Below are 20,522 nucleotides of genomic sequence, written 5' to 3' on the forward strand. Positions count from 1 at the left end.
AAAAAGGGACTAATTGGGAACAGGTTGAAGTATTCCCAACACCATAGCTGTTCCAGGAAGCTCTTGTTCCAGCCTGTGCCTCTTCAACCTGGCCATTCCCCGGACTCAGGCCTTAGAGCACCATCCGGCAGGATGTAAACTTACCAGTGGCTATTGAACTAAGTATTGTTAGGGCATGGGCTGGGCTCCTTTTCTCCAGAAGTCAGGGTGGTAGGTCTGCTAGTTAGGGACTGAAAAGATCTTACCATTAGATAACAGACCGTAAGCTATAATACTTGGCAACATTGGCATCTGACAACACCTTCACTTAGCAACAATCTCCTAGCACCAACACCTCAACAGCTCTACCTGACAATCCTGCCTAGAAGCATTCCGGTCTGCTAAAAATACCACCTTGAGTCCCTGACATAAAGCTAGTCCCTAGCCATTCATACCAAATTTTCTCCCTTCTGACTTAAGTGGTCTTACTTGGTGAGGTTTTGCTCAGCATACTAATGATGATAATGATAATAATAAACAACACTTTTAAGTGCTTTCTATATGGCAAGTACTGCTCTAGGCACCCCACGTAATCCTCGTGACAACCCTCTGAGATAGATACAATTATTATCCCCACTTGGCAGGTGGGGAAAGTGAGGATCAAAGAGATTCACTAATTTGCCCAAGAGTAAACTGTAATGGTAGGATAGGCTATGAAGCCCGGTAATCTGTCTTCTGGGATCTTTGCACTTACCTCTGCTGCTCTGTTTCCCAGGAAGCTCAGGGGACCTGGGGAATTCCCCCAAAGGCCTTCAAGGGAGTGTTCTGGGACATTGAAGAAGCCCTCAAGGCTGGGCATGGTGCCCTGTGAGGGCACAGATAGTTGCAGAGCAACCAGGGGAGCACTGACGTTCATTTGCCTTAGGTCATGAGGCTGGGCTAGATCCAGAAAGGGTTAAGGATGGCCATGAGGGTGTTCCCACCACAGAGCAGGGAGCTGTTGGTCTGTTCCTCAGGGAGAAGCCCTTGTCCGCACTGCTATCCTAGGTAGAACATTGCTATGAAAAATGGGCCCAGGTCTCTGCTCCAGGCTCCTGAGGGTAATAGGGCTGGAGAGGTTACCTTCTGTCCATTGTGGACTGGAGCCTCACCAAAGCCCCTTGGGCTCCAGACCTGGTGGTGTGGGGGTATGAGGGTAGGAGGGAGAATGGCAAGAGGCCCAATGGAGACTGTATTCGTCTGGAGGACAACATCTCTAAGTGACAAATTCATTGACAGAAAAAGATGCTGATTCTGGGGTTATAAAATTAGTTCCTGCTTCCCCTCTCTTAGTTTCAGGTTCATCATGGTAAATAGGGGTAACAACTACCCCCTTCAGTGGTGTTGTGAGGAGTAAATGAGATTGTGTAAATGGCAGGTGCTTTCCTCGTGCTTGCCCAGCACACAGTGGGTGTTCAATAATTGGGAGCTGTTGGATTAGCAGTTAATGGTAAATGAGTGTCTGTAGTGATGTGTTATGGGGCTCTTTCCAGACCAACAGTATGCATGGTGGAGTTGAAGTCCCAAGGAACAGCCTAGATCTAAACGTAGAGAGGGAGAGCCCTGGCTGGTGTGGCTCAGTTGGTTGAGTGTTGTCCCATGCAACGAGAGGTCACTGGTTGGATACCCAGTCACGGCACATGCCTGGGTTTCGGGCTCCATCCCCAGTAGGGAGCATGCAGGAAGCCGCTCAATGTTTCTCTCTCTCCCTCTCTTTTCCTCTCTCTCTAAAATCAATAAAAACATTTTAAAAACTAAACTTAAAGAGGGAGAGAAAACAGGGGGCAATAGAACTGACATTCAAAACAATTTTGGTGCCCTAGCTGGTTTGGCTCAGTGGATAGAGTGTTGACCTGTGGACTGAAGGGTCCCAGGTTCAGTTCTGGCCAAGGACATATGCCCACAGTAGGGGGCCTGCGAAGGCAGCTAATCAATGATTCTCTCTCATCATTGATGTTTCTGTCTGTCTCTCCCTCTCTGAAATCAATAAATTAAAAAAAATTTGGTGAAAACACAATACAATATACAGATGATGTATTATAGACTTGTACACCTGATATCTATATAATTGTATTAAACAATGTCACCTCAATAAATTCAATAAAAATGAAAAATGGGGTTTTATCTTTAAAAAACCATATAGACAAAAATTAACAACAACAAAAAAAACCCACAAAATTTTGACAAGCTGGAATAAGCAAGATGACATTGTCCTTCTGTAGCTTCAAGTCTTTGCACAAAGCAGAGGCAGGGGAAGAGACCTCACTTGACCCCAGCTCCAGTGAAAAGGATCTGAATGATTTAGTTGACCACAACCTGATGGGAACTAATCATGGGAGAGAAAGACTCGGGAGCCCAGCAGCCTTAGGCTGCATTAACAATGTGTCGAGTCCAGACTAGGGGAAATAATGGGCCTATTGTGTTGGCTTGGTCAGGCCATATCTGGAATCTTGCATTGCTACACTGACAGACTGGAATCGGGCCAGGACTGGGACCAGCTCAGCCTCAGCTCCCAAGCACTTGTGCTAAGCACTTCCTGTGCATTTTCTTGTTTCACACCAAAATAACCCTTTAAGATGGTCACTCTTTAAAAAAAAATCTTTATTGATTTCAGAGAGAGATAGAAACATCAATGATGAAAGAAAATCATTGATCGACTGCCTCCTGCAAGATCGGGAATTGAGCCTGCAATTGGGGCATAAGCCCTGATCATGGGATCGAACTGTGATCTTCTGGTTCATAGGTCAATGCTCAACCAACTGGGCCAGATAGTCTCTCTTTTTGTTGTTGTTGTTAATTCTCACCCGGGGATATTTTTCCATTGATCTTTTAGAGAGAGTGGAAGAGAGAGGAAAAGACAGAGGGAAACATTGATGTGAGAGAAACACATTGATTGGTTGCCTCCAGCACACACCCTGACCAGTGCCTGGACTGGGGATGAGCCTGCAACCAAGGTACGTGCCTTTGACTGGAATCAAACCCAGAACCCTTTGGTCAGCAGGCTATCCACTGAGCCAAACCGGCTTGGGCCAAACAGTCACTTTTAATGTCCCTACTTTATACATACGAAGGTTAACTGGGTTGCCTAGAATCAATCACACAGCTAGTAAAAAAGCCTGGGGCTTTTCCGAATGGGCCTCTCTTGTACTTGTACCTGGGGAAGGCTGAACATATGTTTATTTTATTTTATTTTATTTTATTTTATTTTATTTTATTTTATTTTACATACTAGAGGCCCGATGCACAAAATTCGTGCAAGAGTAGGCCTTCCTTCCCCTGGCTGCTGGCACCGGCTTCCCTCTGGCACCCGGGACCCGGGCTTCCCTTGCAGCCCTTGTTTCATCTGGAAGGTCATCCGGAAGGATGTCCAGTCTAATTAGCATATTACACTTTTATTATTATAGCTATTTTTATTGATTTCAGAGGGGAAGGCAGAGGGAGAGAGAGAGAAGCATCAATGATGAGAGGGAATCATTGATTGACTGTCTCCTGCATGCCTGCTACTGGGGATGGAACTCGAAACCGTGCCCTGACTAGAATTGAACCATGACCTGGTTCTTAGGTCGAAGCTCAACCATTGAGCCACACCAGCCGGGCACCACCAGCCTCTTGAGTGTCTGCCTGGGATGATGTTGGCACAACTGACCAAGAGGTGTCAGAAAGACTGTTATTGGCATCTATGTGTGATCTCTGTTCTAGACTAATGTCCTCTCATTTTCTTTCAAGGACCAGGTTGATTACTCAGTACTCTCTTTTCAAACCTTTCTTGAATTGTTTCAACCCAGAGTGCCATTGTAGCTTTGTATCTCCCAGGGCTTCTCCTTGGGGAGACACATGCGGTCTTCCAGTGATGTTTGCCAGAGGGACGGAGCAGGGCTGGAAAGAGGGAAGGCTTTGGGATGGGACAAAATCTTTCCAGCCTGGCTCCCCCACATGTGTGTCTCCCTTTCTTCAACTGTAAAATGGAGATAATAATAGTACCACCCTCATTTGGCGGCTGTGAGGGCTGAATGACATCATGGTGAGCATCTAGGAAGCTCTCCATAAAAGGCTGCTCTTATCATCAACGTGTAGTAGTGTAGTAGCGGCTGTGGTCCCGGCTCCTCTCCACAACTTGGGAGTTTGGTGACCGCAGGGGAGCGTTGCCTCGTCTTTCTCCCCCATCTCTGAGGGCCCCAAAGATGCCAATGGCAGGAAGAGGAAATGGGGAATGAAAGAGGGGAAATGCCAGTGCCACATCCTCCAGGTTTGGAGGAGAGGGAGACTCAAGCGATTCCAGATTTTAAAGGGGGTTCTGAAAAAACTATAAAGAGGCTTCTGAGTGCCTACCTTTCTCAGACTTGGGGTCATGGAGTGCAGGCTGAACTCGGGGAGAGCTTATTCTGGGAGACCACGGGCACGCTCAGCCTCAGGCTTCAGTTTCTGGTGAGGTCAGGTGGCTCTCCCCGCCTTCACCCGGTAGCGAGGTTCGGGCTTCAGAACGTGGCTCAAAGACTGAGAGCCTCAGGGGTGGTTGGGAAGGCGGGGGGCCGGCGGGCGAGCGGATTGGCTGGAGGCGGGGCAGCAGGGCTCCGGGATTGGCCGGGTGCGAGAGGGCGGGCCAACCTTTAAGAGGTGCGAGGGGGAGTGTAAGGGAGTGTGCACTCGCGTGTGCCACCGGCCTGCCGGCTTTACTCTTGCACGGCGACTGTGGTGGCGGCGGCGGTTACTACCCGAGCCCAGACAGAGCAGAGGCCGTGGAGCAGAAGGACATCCCGGCATCCCAATACCAGATGGCGTGGCCCGCCAGAAGAGCATCCCCGCGTCCCGATACCAGGCGGCGTGGCCCGCGGGTCATGGCCAAAGGAGAGGGCGCCGAGAGCGGCTCCGCCACGGGGCTGCTGCCTACAAGCATCCTCCAAGTTGGTGAACGCCCGGCCCAGGTGAAGGTGAGAACCTGGCATCCGGGCGGAGGGCCAGGGGCGGTGTGTGTGCGTGTGTGTGTGTGTGTGTGTGTGTGCGCGCGCGCGCGCGCAGCCTGATGGGGGCATCGAAGGATAAGCCTGGGTCTGGGATACATTGGGCCACCCGGGGACTGGCAGCCCCAGGGGCAGGAGTGAGCCTGGAGGGACCCTGGGGGCCGGGAGCGATGAAGTAGTTTGTAAACCCCAGCACCCCTTTTGCTCACCCTCCCTCCGCATCTCCACGGAGCGCGCCAGCCGACGGCTCCACGAGGCTCCCGGCTCTGCCTGGCTGCCTTTCATTCTTCTGTGACTTGCGGCTTAGAAGCCAAAAAGATTCCAAAAGCCAGAGAGACCCCAGAAGTCTGGGAAAGTCCTCTGGGTTCCCCATATCTACCCCCTACTCCCCACCCCCACATGCCTACGTTTTCGCCTCAACTCTGTGAGGGCCGCTCAAGTTCATTCATAAGAACAAGGACTCCGCTCTTAAAGGAGCCGCATTCCTGAGGCGTTTGTGTGAGTGTGGGTGCAGGGGCTCATCTCCTGCCTGCGCTTTGGGGGTCTTGACCTTGGGCACCACCCCCAGCTCTTCTCTGGATTTAATGAAGGACCGAATGCAATCGGGGAGGGATCCCAGGTCATAGATTTCTGCCTGGGAGGTGATTGCCTTTTACTTTTAGTTTTAACTGATCTTTGAAAGGAGCCCGGGCAAGCAATTAAGCTGCTGCCATGTGTGAGTAATCTCTACTTTTCCCTGGGCAACCTCAGCCTCCCTGGTGCCCCACCCAGAGAGAACCCAGCCCTGCACCCAGAGGCTTTCCCTCCCCTCTCCAAGGTCCCTAGGAGCTGAGGAAGGGCAGGGTAGCTCCTGGGTTTGCCTGAAGCTCTGGCTGCCCACAGGGGCCAGGGATGCGCTGGGACAGATGGAAGGAACAGCTGTGCCTGCAGTCAGCTGGGCTGGGCCCCTACAACTCTAGAGCCCTCGCCCAGTAGGCAGGTGGGTCCTGGCCTCCGAACCAGGGCAGGAGCTGGGGCTGGGCTTCGGCAGCTCTTGTCAGCAAGAGGATTTTCAGGTTGTGGCAGGTGGTGCTGGGTGGGGACAGGTCCGCTGCTGGAGCATGTTCCTCTTCCAACCTGGAAAGGAGCATGACTTCGGCCTTGGGGGGAGTTTTTTTAAAGATGGTGGTCTGATAAGAATCTGGGGGTGGGGTAGGTTGGGTGGCTTCAGGGAAACTTCTTCGGTATGGATTCCCCTTTTCCAGGTTCCTAAGAATAGAGAATACCTCTCTTTTCTTGTGGGAAGTGCTATCTAGCTGGGTGGGAATAAAGCAAGACAGATTTGTTCCTCCTGGCAGAATTGTCTGGAGGGATGGTCCTGTCTTTGGAATTTTCTAGGATGGGGACTAGGAAATTGGGTCTCCTTTTATGCTTTTCTCTTCTCCCAAAAGGAACCAAAGAAGAAACAACAGTTGTCCATTTGCAACAAGCTTTGCTATGCAGTTGGGGGGGCCCCCTACCAGATGACGGGCTGTGCCCTGGGGTTCTTCCTACAGATCTACCTGTTGGATGTGGCTCAGGTGAGTGGACTGAGCATGCCAGGGTTCCTGCAGCATCCAAGGTTTTCTCCATCTGTGAAATGGGACTGGGAATCCCTACTTTGCTGCCTGTCAGAGTCACACTGGATGAGAAATAAGGGTTTGGAAGTATCCAGAATGAGAGTCTATATGCCCCAGGAGTCATAGCTGGCAAAGTCAGGCAACTCCTCCTCGTCTGGCAAGAGCAACAGAGCCTGGAAGGGTAGGCGGTAGTATGAGGGAGAATGAAGCCTGTTGGTGACGCTGTTCTTAGAAGAGACTGGCACACCATGTCCCCAGCTGGACAGCAAGCAGTCAGCTGGCTTGGCTGTGGGGTTGGTAGATATTGCCAGGCATGTGGATGAGGTGCATCTCATTTTCACCTGAGGAGCAGAGGGATGTGGGGGGAGGGAGGGGAAGGCTCAAGTGCTGGACTGAGTTAGAGTGCCCCAGTACATAGGGTCTTTGATTGGGAGGGTATTTAAGGTGAAGCTGGGCTCCTCTGTACTCGAGAAGCTTTAGCCAGAAGCTTGGCATCCTGAGAATTCATCTTGTCTGAGAGAGTGGGAGGCTGCACAACCACGGATCTCAGGGCTCCCACACTGGCCATCTTTTTTATGTAGTATCGGACTTTGCAAGCAGGGCATCTTAGTTGTATGCATTTATATGTCGGGAACACTGAGCCCCAGACAGGACAAATGGCAGCATTCAACAGCTAGTTTTCAAGCAACTTTCATGGGTTGGGTCCTGAGTGGGGTGCAAATATGAGGAACCTGCAGCTAAAGTGTAAAACTGTTGTATGTTAAAGTTGGAAGTCTGATTAGGGAGACTGCCATGTGGGAGAGGCCAGAAGTTCCCCACCTTCCTGGAGCAATAGCAATAGTAGGGTCTTTTCTTTTTAAATATGTTTTTATTAATTTTAGAGAGAAAGGAAGGGAGAGGGAGAGAGAGAAACATCGATGTGAGAGTGTAACATTGGTCAGCTGCCTCCTGCACAAGATTGAGCCCACAATCTGGGCATGTGGTGTGACTGGAAATTGAACCAGCAACCTTCCAGTGCATGGGATAACACTCAACCAGCTGAGCCACACCGGCCGGGGCACAATAGTAGGGACTTGATGGGTGAGGGAGAGACCAAAGAAGCTGTCTATTCAGGCCTAGAAGATTTGGGGGAGAGCCCTAACTGGTTTGGCTCAGTGGATAGAGCGTCGGCCTGCGGACTGAAGGGTCCCAGGTTCTATTCTAGTCAAGGGCATGTACCTTGGTTGCGGACACATCCCCAGTAGGGGGTGTGCAGGAGGCAGCTGATCGATTTCTCTCTCATCCCTCCCCCTTCCTCTCTGTAAAAAATCAATAAAAAAAAAAAAGATTTGGGGGAGGGAATAGCTTGAGTGGGTAGTGATAGGCCACTTTTAAAAAGCATCTATAGGTTCCTTTTTCCACGTCCAAGATAGAGCTTGAGCCATAAGGTAGGGATCATAACTCCCATTATATAAATGGGGAAATTGAGATCTACCGTGGTCCTAACCAGCAAATGCTAACTCTAGTATCAGGTGGCTGGGGGATCAGGGTTGTGAAAGGGAGGCAAGGAAATCATTCTGGATTCAATCTAATTGATGGGAGTGTTTTCAAGGGCAGTGAAGCGGAGGATGTAAGGGAACAGATCTGGGAAAGTTTCTAAGGAGGCACACAGCTATCAGAATTGTTACTGTCATTATTAACAAGGCAAGTGAAGGTGCTTAAGGCCTGAGTGAGAGCAGCACAGTCTGCCAAGGGCCTGGCTGAGGAGGGGAGGGAGCCCCTGCTTTTGCCTACCAGTGAAAGCTGAGGTAGGTAGAAGGATGAAGGGGTCATTTTTTGCCTGTTCCCCATTCCAGGTGGACCCATTCTCTGCCTCTATCATCCTATTTGTGGGCCGAGCTTGGGATGCCTTCACAGACCCCCTGGTGGGCTTCTGCATAAGCAAATCTTCCTGGACCTGTCTGGGCCGTCTTATGCCCTGGTGAGTAGAAGAGGTTCCTTCAAGATGGCAGAAGGCAGGGCTTCAGCATGAATACTACCCTTCAGTTTTTCCACGTGCTTTGTCACAAGCTGAGGGGTGAGGAGAAGGAATGACGCAAAAACCCGAGTGTCGAAATGCTAGCTGAGGTCAGCTACCCCAGGCATGGGGCCTGGATGCCATGCCAAGTTTATCTCCAGGCTGGCCAAATTGTTAGATTGAGCAACTTCCCCCTGCCCAAACCCTATTGCTTCCCAAGTTCCATTCCCTTCAATGAAACTGGAATTCTAATTTTTCCCACTCAGTCACTTCCCATAGTAGGACAGGTAGTACTGCATAGTGGTTGAGAGGTTATACTCTGGAGCCAGCCTGACTCATTTTGAATACCAGCTTCACCACTTACAGCTGTGCAACCTTAGACAAATCACTTAACATCTCTGAGTCTCAAGTTTCTTCATCTGTAAAATGGGGACAATAATATGCCTATCCCATAGGGTTGTTGTAAGAATTTCAAATGTTTATTTTATTTTATTTATAAGTACTTAGAACAGTGCCTGGCACAGATTAAGTGATATCTAATTTGGCACGCCTTCAGAATGACTCCTAGTGGGGCAAGACCGAGAATGGGATATAAGACCCATAACCCCTTGGTACAAAACCTACAGTACTCAGCCTCTGGCTATCTGGCAAGGTAGGAGGGGTGCTACAGATCAGACAGCAAAGGAGGCACATGGGACAGGCGGACAGGCTGGAGCTCTGGTTCCCTCCAGGACATCCTGCTTGGTGGTGGTGGTGGTGTGGGGGGGATATTTCCTTTCATCTCCAGCCCATCCACGCTCAAGTGGGCGCCTTCCTGCCCCTGGGGTGCCCATACCTGGTCTCCGGCCTTCAGCCTTCAAAGCTCTTCCCACAGCCCCCGCCTCTCCCCCACAGCTTCCTTTCCCACGAGCCCCCTCCCACTACAATCCTGCCAGTCCCTGGCTAAGGCCCAGGCTGGGGCCTTTGATCCAAGACTTCAGGGCCAGAGGGCAGGACAGTCTGCCTTACCTGGGCAGCCTGCTCAGGGCTCCCTACCGCCTGGAGCCACACACCCATGAAGCTATTGTGCCCGCCTCCCTGGGAGCGAGGCGAGGCGGCGGGAGGCGGGGCTCCACTGCCACATCGCCTCATGAGGCCCAGCCAATGGGAGGCAGCCCCTCTCGCCAGCCCAATAGGCAGCAGTCCAGCCCGGGTTACTCCCAGTCACATTCAGTTCCTCATCTGCTGCTTGCGAGGAGAAGATGGAGTGTTTGACGAAAGCTGACGCCCTTGTTCCCTGAGAAGACACGTGGATCTGGGAGGGGAGGAGGAGGGCTGGGAGGGAGGACAGGGGAGGCCCTGGGCAGGTGTGGCAGCAGCTTGGTGAAGTTGCTGAGGCCCTTCAGGCTGGTTTCTGTTTTGGGACATGTCCTCACCTGTGTGGGTGATACACCCTTGTCTGAGGGCACACGGACCACTCATGGGCTGAAGGGCTGCCTTGTAGTATTGTGACCTTCTCCCCGTCCATGCCACAGTTAGCACCTAGGACCTGACACCCCTTCCGTCAGTATAGGAAGAGGCTGGGCCTTTCTGAGTTTGTGAGCCACGTGGCCCATTCTCCTCCCAGGCTTTAGACCAGATCTGCCCTCAGCCACCATTTAAATCCCCCTTTCAGACCAGGAAGACTTTGACAGATAGTTTCCCGGGGGTTCCCAAGGCTGCCCCATGAGAGGCAGGGTGTCAGCAGGATCACATGGGGAGGCCGAGATACAGCAGGGCTGGACCTGAGGCCTGACTCCGGGCCCAGTGCCCTCCACAGCTCCCTGGCCGTACTCTTCCCTTTTAGTTTTCCTGGTGTGATAATCACAGCAAACACTTACTGTATCCCAAGCTCTAGTCTACATTTTAATACCAACTTATTTAAGTCTCAAAATGACTTCAACCCTAGGATATAGAACCAAGGTCCTTACCTGGCTTGTAAACCCCCATATGACCTGGTGTACCATTTCCTCTCTAACCTTACCTCCTAATTGCGTGGTGCATGCTCACTCCACTCCAGCCTCACTGGCCTCCTTGCTATTCCTCATACCTGCCCGGCACAATTCCCGCCTGAGGATGTTTGCACTAACTGTTCCCCTTGCCTGACACACTCTTGCCTCACACATCTGCAAGGCCAACTCCCTCCTCTCATTCAAGTCTTGGCACAAATGTCACCTTCTCAAAGAAGGCTACCTTGTCTACTCAGTTGTGAATTGCACCCCCATACTCCTAATTCCCGTTTAGCCTGCTTTATTTAACCCATAGCAATTAATCACATTTTATTTATTATTTTTTAAAATTTCTACCCAAGGATATTTTTCCATTGATTTTTAGGGAGAATAGAAGAGAGAGGGAAAGACAGAGAGAAACATCGATGTGAGAGAAACACATCCATTGGTTGCCTCCTGCACGAGCCCCAACCAGGGCCCAGGCCGGGTAGGAGCCTGCAACCAAGGTACGTGCCCTTGACCAGGACCCTTCGGTCTGCAGGCCGACGCTCTATCCACTGAGCCAAACCAGCTAGGGCTTAATCAACTTTTAATATGTTTATATGACTTTTTTGTGGTAAAATATACATACCAAAATTGACCATTTTAATTTTGTTGTTGTTAATCCTCATTTCCCCCCCCATTTATTTATTTATTTTTAATTTTTTTTTTCTCCACTGATTTTTAGAGAGTGTGGAAGGAGTGGGAGAGACAGAGAGAAAGAAAAGAAACATTGATGTGAGAAAGAGACATCAATCGGTTGCTTCCCTCACACGCCCCGACTGAGGGCCTCCGAGATGGAGCCTGCAACCAAGGTGCATGCCCTTGGCCAGAATCAAACCTCCGACCCGTTAGTCTGCGGGCCGATGCTCTAACCACTGAGAAAACTAGCTAGGGTTTAACCATTTTTAAGTGTGCAATTTAGTGGCATTGAGTATACTCTCATTGTTATGTGACTTACTAACCATCCATCCAAGCTGAAACTCTATACCATTAAACAGTAACTCCCTATTCCTCCTCTCCCTAACCCCTGGCAACTACCATTCTTTTTATCTCTGTGAATTTGACTACTCTAGTTATGTCATATAAGTAGAATCACACAGCATTTGTCCTTTCGTGTCTGGCTTATTTCGGTTAACATAATGTCTTCAAGGTTCACCTGTGTTGTAGCATGTGTCAGAATTTTATTCCTTCTTAAGGCTGTATAATATACATATTAGATGTGTATAATATATATCCTCCCCTCCCTCAGGATCATCTTCTCCACACCCCTGGCCATCATTGCCTACTTCCTCATATGGTTCGTGCCTGACTTCCCACAGGGCCAGATCCTATGGTACCTGCTTTTCTATTGCCTCTTTGAGACACTAGTCACGGTGAGTGTGGGCACCTCCCCTGGATGTGAGGGCAGTCCCCTGGGGCCTCTGGGGTTGGTGCCCAAAGCCACATCTGTTTGTCCATCGTCTGACTGGCCGAGGGCCTCTCTTCCATGCCAGTGTTTCCACGTTCCCTACTCAGCTCTCACCATGTTCATCAGCACAGAACAGAGTGAGCGGGATTCGGCCACTGCTTACCGTAAGTCTCTCCCTAACGCACTGATCCCACCTACTAGGAACCCTGGGTCCCCCATTCCTTGACCCTCCTGCCACATTTCTTCCCTTGCTGGGAATGAATATGAAACCGTCTTAAAAATAACTCAATCCCCTTATGGCTCTGGTGAGACCAGACGCTAGTCTAGACCAGAGGCAGGGACTAGTCAGAGGTCACACAGAGCAAGGATATGAGTTTAGTGATTCTCAACCTTCCTAATGCCGCGACCCTTTAATACAGTTCCTCATGTTGTGGTGACCCCCAACCATAAAAGTATTTTCATTGCTACTTCATAACTGTAATTTTGCTATTGTTATGAATCGTAATGTAAACATCTGATATGCAGGATGTATTTTCATTGTTCGCGACCCACAGGTTGAGAACTGCTAGAACTTAGGCCAAGGTGCCATCTGTCCCACTACCCTATGGCCACCCTACTTGGAGCTGCTACCGTGATCTGGGGCTAGAATTCGGCTTCTACTCATCTGAACTTCCTCCCTTGGGGCCCACAACCCATGGGTCCCCTTCAAAGAACCTTCTCTTTATTGCTTAGGGATGACTGTGGAGGTACTGGGCACAGTGCTGGGCACAGCGATCCAAGGGCAAATCGTAGGCCAAGCAAATATGCCTTGTCTTGAGGACCTCAAAGATTCAGCAGTGGCCACGGAAGATGCCAATCATACACACAGCACCACCTCACTCAGAGAAACGGTGAGGCCCCTGTCAGGGCAGGGGTTTGGGGAGATGAGGAACAATGGGGTGGTTTGCAATCATCCTCAAAACAGTAATACTGTTGCTAAATGTTGGACATTTGATATGCAAACTATTAATATGGCCATGGCCACTTTGTAGATAAGGAAACTGAAGCATAGAGAGGCTAAATAATTTGCCTCTCTATGAGTGGTGATAGAGTTAGTGAGTTGCCGAAACTAGATTTGGGAGAGATTTGTCTGTGGGTTCTCAGACTCCATAGCCGGCTTCTTAAAATTTTGTTCTGCTGGACTTTTCCAGCAGAACAGCCTTGGGAAACAGCAATAGGCCGAGGATGACTTTTCCATTTCACAGATGAAGTCAGTGAGGCCTCAGAATAGAAGGACTGGTCCAAGGTCATTGAGTGGAGCTACTGAGTTGAGATGAGACCAGACTGACTGTCTCTCTATGTTGCCTTTATCCCCCTTTATAGAAAAATGCATACCTGCTGGCGGCAGGGGCCATAGCCTCCATCTATGTCATCTGTGCTGTCATCCTGGTCCTGGGCGTGAGGGAACAGAGAGGTGAGAAGCCGTGAGGGGGGTGGGGTGCAGGCCCTAGCACAGAATGGCTTTGTCACTCTGCCTGGGTCTCAGGCTTTGGAAGGAGCTTCTGCTCTCTTTCCTTACTGTTCCCTCTGGTCCCCAGAAGCCTATGAGACTCAGCAGGCTGAGCCGATACCCTTCTTTCGGGGCCTCCGACTAGTCATGAGCCATGGCCCATATATTAAGCTTATTGCTGGCTTCCTCTTCACCTCCCTGGCTTTCATGGTGAGTGGGGGTCTGACATGTTCAGCCTAGAGGGGGGAGGAGGTGAGCAGAGGACTCAGATGTGACAAGCCTGAGAGATGGTGGAGTGAGGGGTGGGGGTAAGCAGAGACCCCTGGAGCATAGGGAATGTCTTGGGGAGGCCCAGCCCCAATATCACATATTTCTTTGTGCTTCCCCCCTCCCTTGTCCTGTCTCCCAGCTGGTGGAGGGGAACTTCGCCTTGTTTTGCACCTACACCTTGGGCTTCCGAAACGAATTCCAGAATCTGCTCCTGGCCATCATGGTGAGTGTGGGGCCCCGAGGCTGGGTAGGCAGCCTGGGCTGAAGTGGCATAGATTGCGAGATGGTTCTTAGGAGAGTTAGAGGGTATTTCTGAGACTGACCCAAGGTCATAAAGGGGTGAGGGAGGTTTCTCAAAATAATTTGGTTGGATCTGACCTATCATTGCTTAGATAGGAATGTGAAAAGTTTGGGTGCGTGTATGGAATCCATTATGTTGTACCCTTAAACTACTAATACAATGTTGCATGTCAATTATATCTCAATAACATGGGATGGGAGGAGGGAAGAAAGAGTTTGGAGTTAAATGGAACAACATTGGCCATCTTTTTTGTGTAGTAGAAAACTCCTTGCTTTGAGTTAAGTGTCCAAGCAAGAGCAAAGAGGTAGAGGCCAGGAACTTTGGAACTTTGGCTCAGTGTGCTCAGAAAAGGCAGGAGATGAGGTTGGAACCTATTCTCAGCCCCCTTTGGGAGCCATCAAAGGTGCCTGTCAACTTCCTCACTGCTCAGATGAGGTCATCTGGCTGATGTCAGGCAGGGCTGGGAGTACCTTTGGGGTCCTGGGAAAGGCAGGAGGGGTTCCACAGCTCTAACTCACTTCCCTCACCCCTTTTACATCTACAGCTCTCGGCCACATTCACCATTCCCTTCTGGCAGTGGTTTCTAACCCAGTTTGGCAAGAAGACGGCTGTATATATTGGGATCTCAGTGAGTGGGACTAAAGGGGGAAATGCCTGCGCTGGTGGTTGCTGGTGGGAGCCTCCCAGCTGACTCATCTTCCTGTACCCCCTTCCCTAGTCAGCAGTACCATTTCTCATCCTGGTGGCCCTCATAGAGAGTAACCTGATTGTCACGTATGTGGTAGCTGTGGCAGCTGGCATCAGTGTAGCAGCTGCCTTCTTACTACCCTGGTAAGTATACAGACCCATCTGGGTATGTTTCCCAGTTCCCCACCCCCACTTCTAAAGTTCCTTTGGGAGAATTCTGTGAGGGCTTCTCTTCTCGAAGGCCATTCTGTGAGTCCAGGTTGCAGGTGTGGGGCAGGTCTTCCCATAGAGTTATACAGGTTGTAAACTGTACAAGAACACCTAATCAGCCCTGGCTGGTGTTGCTAGGTGGTTTAGAACATTGGCCTGCCCACCAAAGGGTCCGGGGTTCGATTTCAGGTCAAGGGCACATACCTGGGTTGCAGGTTCAATTCCAACCCTGGTCAGGGCATGTGTGGGAGGCAACCAATCGATGTGTCTCTCACACATTGATGTTTGTCTCCCCGCTTCTCCCCCTCCGCACCTCCCTCCAACCCCCCACCCATCTCAAAAAAAAAAATCAATGGAAAAATTATCCTCGGGTGAGGATTTAGAAAAAAACACACCAAAAAACCCACATCTAATCAGACTGAGAAATGGGGGCTTAAGTCTAGTCTGCATGCTATTAGTCCAGTGGAGCACCTGGTGGGGCTAGTTCACCATAGGAAGGAAGGGGCCTTAATCACATCAAGTTGCCATCTCCTCATTGAGCTGTGTCCATGGGGCTGCAAACTCCCAGAGAGCCACCTCTTCTCATTGACACAGAGAGGTACCGAATGGGCTAGTAGGGGCCTGGGGTTGCTAGGTGGGTGGGTCCTCATGGCTGTCACTACTCTGTACAGGTCCATGCTGCCCGATGTCATTGACGACTTCCACTTGAAGCACCCCCATTCCCATGGAACTGAGCCCATCTTCTTCTCCTTCTATGTCTTCTTCACCAAGTTCGCCTCCGGAGTCTCACTGGGCGTCTCTACCCTCAGTCTTGAGTGAGTAGGGTGGGGGCCTGGGACAGTGCTGGACAGGTACAGGCCCCAGGCATCCCATCCTTACCGCTCGCCTTCCCACTGGGTCCCACAGCTTTGCCGGGTACCAGACCCGTGGCTGCTCCCAGCCAGCGCCCGTCAGGTTTACATTGAAGATGCTGGTGACAATGGCTCCCATAGTCCTCATCCTACTAGGCCTGCTGCTCTTTGAGCTGTACCCCATTGATGAGGAGAAGCGGCGGCAGAACAAGAAGGCCCTCCAGGCTCTGAGGTGAGTGAGGGAGGGGACAGGGAGGTGGAGGAGAGGCACCATCCAGACAAAGTCCTCAGCTTATGCATTCTGTGGCCATTCCAGACTTCCTCCCACACACCTTCCCTTGACAGCTCTTCCTCCACCCCTTCCCTCTGCCAATTTATAATAGTTCCAGCTGATATTTCGCTTTTTTAATATATTTCTTATTGATTTCAGAGAGGAAGGGAGAGGGAGAGAGAGATAGAAACATTAATGATGAGAGAGACTCATTGATCGGCTGCCTCCTGCATGCCCCCCACTGGGGATCAAGCCCGCAACCTGGGCATATGCCCTTGACTGGAATCGAACCCGGGACCCTTCAGTCCGCAGGCCGACGCTCTGTCCATTGAGCCAAACCAGCCAGGGCTCAGCTGATATTTCTTAAACATATAGTTGCATGCCAAGTGGTTTTACACTTATTTATTCATTCAACAAATGCTTATTGGAAGCCCACTATTTGGTAGGCATTGCTCTAGTGAATGAAACAAAAATCCCTGCCCTCGCCCAGCCTACGTGGCTCAATGGTTGAGCGTTGACCTATGAACCAGAGGTCACGGTTTGATTCCTGGTCAGGGCATGCCCAGGTTGTGGGTTCAATCTCCAGTGTAGGGCATGCAGGAGGCAGCCAATCAATGATTCTCTCTCATCATTGATGTTTCTATCTCTCTCTCCCTCTCTGAAATCAATTAAAAAAAAATGTATATATTTTTAAATCCCTGCCCTCAAGGAGTTTGTTTTAGAGAATGTGCATTCATGACCTTCTGTAGTCCTCCGACAACCCTAGGTGTCACAGAGCACTATGATTCCCACTCTGCAGATGAAGAAACTCAGGCTTAACCAGGAAGAGTGACTGGCCCAGCTGATAAAGGGTAGAGCCGGGTTTGAGGCCTGGAGTTCTGACTCCACACCATGTACTCTTCATGGCACTCCTGGCATGCAGGACCTCAGGTGTGGCCTGAGCCCTGCCTTTTGGGAGACCAGAGGGCAGGGTGGAGTGAGTCATGCCAGCTCATCAGCCAGCCTAGGTCAGAGCATACTCTTTGGGCTTGTAATGTCTTGTGGGTAGCAAGAACAGTGATTAAACCAACCAGCAGTTTCTGGGCTAAAAGGGAGAGTATTTTATTTTTATTTATTTATTTACTAGTAGCCCTGCACACCAGTAGCTCTCTGCGGGGCCTGGCCACTCCTCACCTGCTGCCCAGAGGCTCTCTGCGGCCCAGAGGCCCATCCGCGGCCTGGAAATGCAAATGACTTCCCTCCCTGTTCTCAGGAACTCCAATAAAGGGCTTCCTTCCACTTTCTTGGCCGGCTTTCACCCCTCTGCCTCCGCCACCAGCCCCTCCTGTCACACTATCCTCCACCCCCTCCGCCCTCTGGCCGCCCAGACTTGACCTTGCCTGGGAGTTGGGGGCCACTTGACTCTGCTCAGCTCACCGGTTCCTTCTCTTCTTACGCAAGCGTTCCATGCCCCGGCCTGGCCAGAGGCCCATCCACGGCTGGGCGCGGAATGCTTGCCTCATCACCACAGCGATGAAGCAAGCATTCCTCCAGGCCACTCACGCTGCCCGCTCTTAGCGGCTGCCCTCCCGGGACTGGGGGACTCCAGCGAGCTGAGAGGACTGGGTGCCGCCATCTTGTGGCTATGGGCACCGCCATATTTGTGACAGTTAATTTGCATATTACCCTTTTATTAGATAGGATTTTAAAATCCTCACCCAAGAACATGATTAGAGAGAGAAAGGGGGTGGGGGCAAAAAAAGAGGGAGGGGCAGAAAAAGAGGGAGGGGGAGAAAGAGCGACATGAAAGAGAAACATCGATCAGTTGCCTTCCATAAGTGCCCTGACCATGGAGCCTACAATCCAGGAACCCAGGTATGTGCCCTGACCAGGAATCAAATTGGCAACCTTTTGGTGCACAGGAAGACACTCAACCAACTGAGTCACTCCGGCCAGGCAAGAGACAGGGAGTGTTTTAGACTTGCCTGACAGCTGGCTAAGATTGCAGGGCCAAAGATTATGCAAGGAAGGAGGCAGGTGGGGCAGGGAAGGGGTAAGGATGGCTCTTCTAACCTATCTTCTCTGGCTCTTGCAGGGAAGAGGCCAGCAGCTCAGGCTGCTCTGACACAGACTCTACAGAGTTGGCTAGCATCCTCTAGGATCCGCTGTGTTGCCTGAAGTCACCAAGCACAAGGCCTGAGTCACCAGGTCACACGAGGAATCTGGACCTGCTTGCCTGCTCACTCAATAGCTGGTCTCCAGGTGCCAGGAAGGGAGCCAAAGACTTGAGAGTATGTGGCCCAGGACACCTCCAATGCCCACCTTGGGCAGTCTATTCATACAGCCACCTGCCTCTCTCCCCGCCCATGGGGCCGAGCCCTGGGGCTGCTACTGTGAATATGCCAAGGACTGATGGGGTCTAGCCCAGGACACTAATGTAGAAACATTTTATACGGACACTAATTAATAACTTAATGACTATGTATATAGCTATGTGTGTGTATGTATATGTCTGTGAGCTATTAATGTTATTAATTTCCATAAAAGCTGAAAAACAGAGCACTATGTTTCTGTCTTTGTCCTTCACCACTGAGGCCTTCTGTGCCAAAATTCAGATAGTGAGAAGGGAGCACTGAGCCAAATGGACCCTGGCTAGGGAGAATGAGTCTAGAGGTGTGATAACAGCATTAGCTAACATTAACTAAACACCTATCTGTACCAGGCATAATGTGGAGTATTTTAAAAAATATATATACAGTGGGGCCTTGACTTACGAGTGTCCCGACTAACGAGTTTTTTGAGATACGAGCCGTCTCTCGGCTGATTTTTTGCTTTGTGTTGAGAGCTGTAATTTGGGTTACGAGCCAGCTTCAGATACCCCACCGCTAGATGGCGCAGCTACCGTCACAGTGAACGCCACAACATCAGCCCAGCATCACGTGTCTCACTCATTCACTTTATGATTTGACATACGAGTAATTTGAGTTACGAGCTCTGTCACGGAACGAATTAAACTCATAAGTCAAGGCCCCACTGTATATATATTTTTAGAGGCCCAGTGCACAAATTTGTGCACCAGTGGGGTCTCTCAGCCTGGCCTGTGGGATTGAGCTGAAACCCGCTCTCCGACATCCCCCGAGGGGACCTGAATTGCAAGAGGGTTCAGGCCAGGCCAAGGGAACCCACTGGTGCATGATTGGGGCCGGGGAGGGATGCTGGAAGTTGACCAGCCTGGGAGGGACCGCAGGAGGGCTCCACGGCCGGACCCCAGCAGCAAGCTAACCTACTGGTTGGAGCATCTGCCCCCCCTCCCCGGTGGTCAGTGTACATCATAGCGAGTGGTTGAGCGGCCTTAGCATATCATTAGCATATTATGCTTTGATTGGTTGACCGGAAGACTGGATGCTTAGCATATTAGGCTTTTATTATTTAGGATTTTTTTTTTTTTTAATTTCAGAGAGTAAGGGGGAGGGAAAGAGAGATAGAAGCATCAATGATGAAAGAGAATCATTGATCGGCTGCCTCCTGCATGCCCCACACTGGGCCCACAACATGCAAATGGGCCTTGACGGGGAATTGAACCATGATCTGGTTCATAGGTCGATGCTCAACCACTGAGCCACAGTGGCCGGGCATGGTATGGAGTCTTTACATTCACTTTGTGGGTGTTCTCAATCCTGGAAACCATCCTGCTATGTCAGAATTTGTCCCCATGTTATTTATTTTTTTTAAAAAACTTTATTGATTTTAGAGAGAGGAAGGGAGAGAGAGAGAAACATCAATCAGTTGCTTCCCACACATACCCTGACCAGGGATGCAACCCACCACCTTTTGGTATGCAGGATGATGCTCCAACCAACTGAGCCACACCAGCCAGAGCTGGACTTGCACCCATTTTAAAGATGAGGAGCCCTGGCAGGTGTTTCTCAGTGGTTAGAGTGTTGGCCTGCACACCAAGGGGCTGCAGGATTGATTCTATGCCCCTGTTGGGGTGTGTGTAGGAGGCAATTTATCCATGTGTCTCTCTTACTTCGATGTTTCTCTCTCCCCTTCCACTTACTAAAAGAAAAAAAAAATCAAAGGGGGTGGAGGGAAAGATGAGGAAACTGAGCTCCAGTGTTGAGAGGAACTTGGCTAACATCACATAGCCAAGAGGACCTAACGAATTCCATCTTAGGTCTGTGAGACTCCAATACGTTCACCACCAACCTCTGCTCCCCTTTGTCTGATAATGACTGATCTACTGTCAGATAGTAGCTCTGCCCAGACCCACACTGGGTGTTTTGCATCCTGTGTAGGCCTGAGTATGTGGGCCTGGCTGTGCTAGGGCAGGTTCTGTGTGATGGTCCATGTGGTGTCCTAGAGACCTGTGATTCTTCACAATTGTTGGAAAGTGAGAATGTACCTGACTGGGTATATGTGTGTCCGTTGAAGAGGGGTCTCACTGGTGTGCAGGTGAAAACCACCTCTGGCAGGG

At 50.5% G+C, this 20,522-nt stretch overlaps 2 protein-coding genes across 3 annotated transcripts in view; one reads left to right on the forward strand and one right to left on the reverse strand.

Moving 5' to 3' along the window:
- Nucleotides 1-20,522, reverse strand: part of MYCL (v-myc avian myelocytomatosis viral oncogene lung carcinoma derived homolog) — a 105,981-nt gene that overhangs the window by 42,668 nt on the left and 42,791 nt on the right. The window lies entirely within an intron of this gene.
- On the forward strand, nucleotides 4,701-18,604 carry MFSD2A (major facilitator superfamily domain containing 2A). Of its 2 annotated transcripts, XM_005868651.2 has the most exons (15): nucleotides 4,701-4,766; nucleotides 4,811-4,946; nucleotides 6,407-6,535; nucleotides 8,410-8,534; nucleotides 11,829-11,952; nucleotides 12,073-12,151; nucleotides 12,720-12,877; nucleotides 13,350-13,440; nucleotides 13,565-13,686; nucleotides 13,886-13,969; nucleotides 14,592-14,675; nucleotides 14,766-14,878; nucleotides 15,616-15,759; nucleotides 15,851-16,027; nucleotides 18,141-18,604. In XM_005868651.2, the coding sequence occupies exons 2-15, from the start codon at nucleotides 4,854-4,856 to the stop codon at nucleotides 18,202-18,204; spliced, it is 1,587 nt and encodes a 528-aa protein (XP_005868713.1). In that variant the 5' UTR covers nucleotides 4,701-4,766; nucleotides 4,811-4,853; the 3' UTR covers nucleotides 18,205-18,604. The 2 variants fall into 2 exon arrangements, with proteins under 2 accessions (XP_005868713.1, XP_014397081.1); XM_014541595.1 differs by lacking the exons at nucleotides 4,701-4,766; nucleotides 4,811-4,946 and adding an exon at nucleotides 5,837-5,955.

This window comes from Myotis brandtii, unplaced genomic scaffold (assembly GCF_000412655.1).
Source record: "Myotis brandtii unplaced genomic scaffold, ASM41265v1 scaffold274, whole genome shotgun sequence".
NCBI lineage: Eukaryota > Metazoa > Chordata > Mammalia > Chiroptera > Vespertilionidae > Myotis > Myotis brandtii.

Coding starts and splice junctions, on each gene's coding strand:
- MFSD2A (XM_005868651.2), top strand. CDS start 4,854: ATGGCCAAAGGAGAGGGCGCCGAGAGCGGCTCCGCCACGGGGCTGCTG. Junction 13,687..13,885: donor TCACCTCCCTGGCTTTCATG/GTGAGTGGGGGT, acceptor CCTGTCTCCCAG/CTGGTGGAGGGGAACTTCGC. Junction 14,676..14,765: donor CTGTATATATTGGGATCTCA/GTGAGTGGGACT, acceptor CCCCTTCCCTAG/TCAGCAGTACCATTTCTCAT.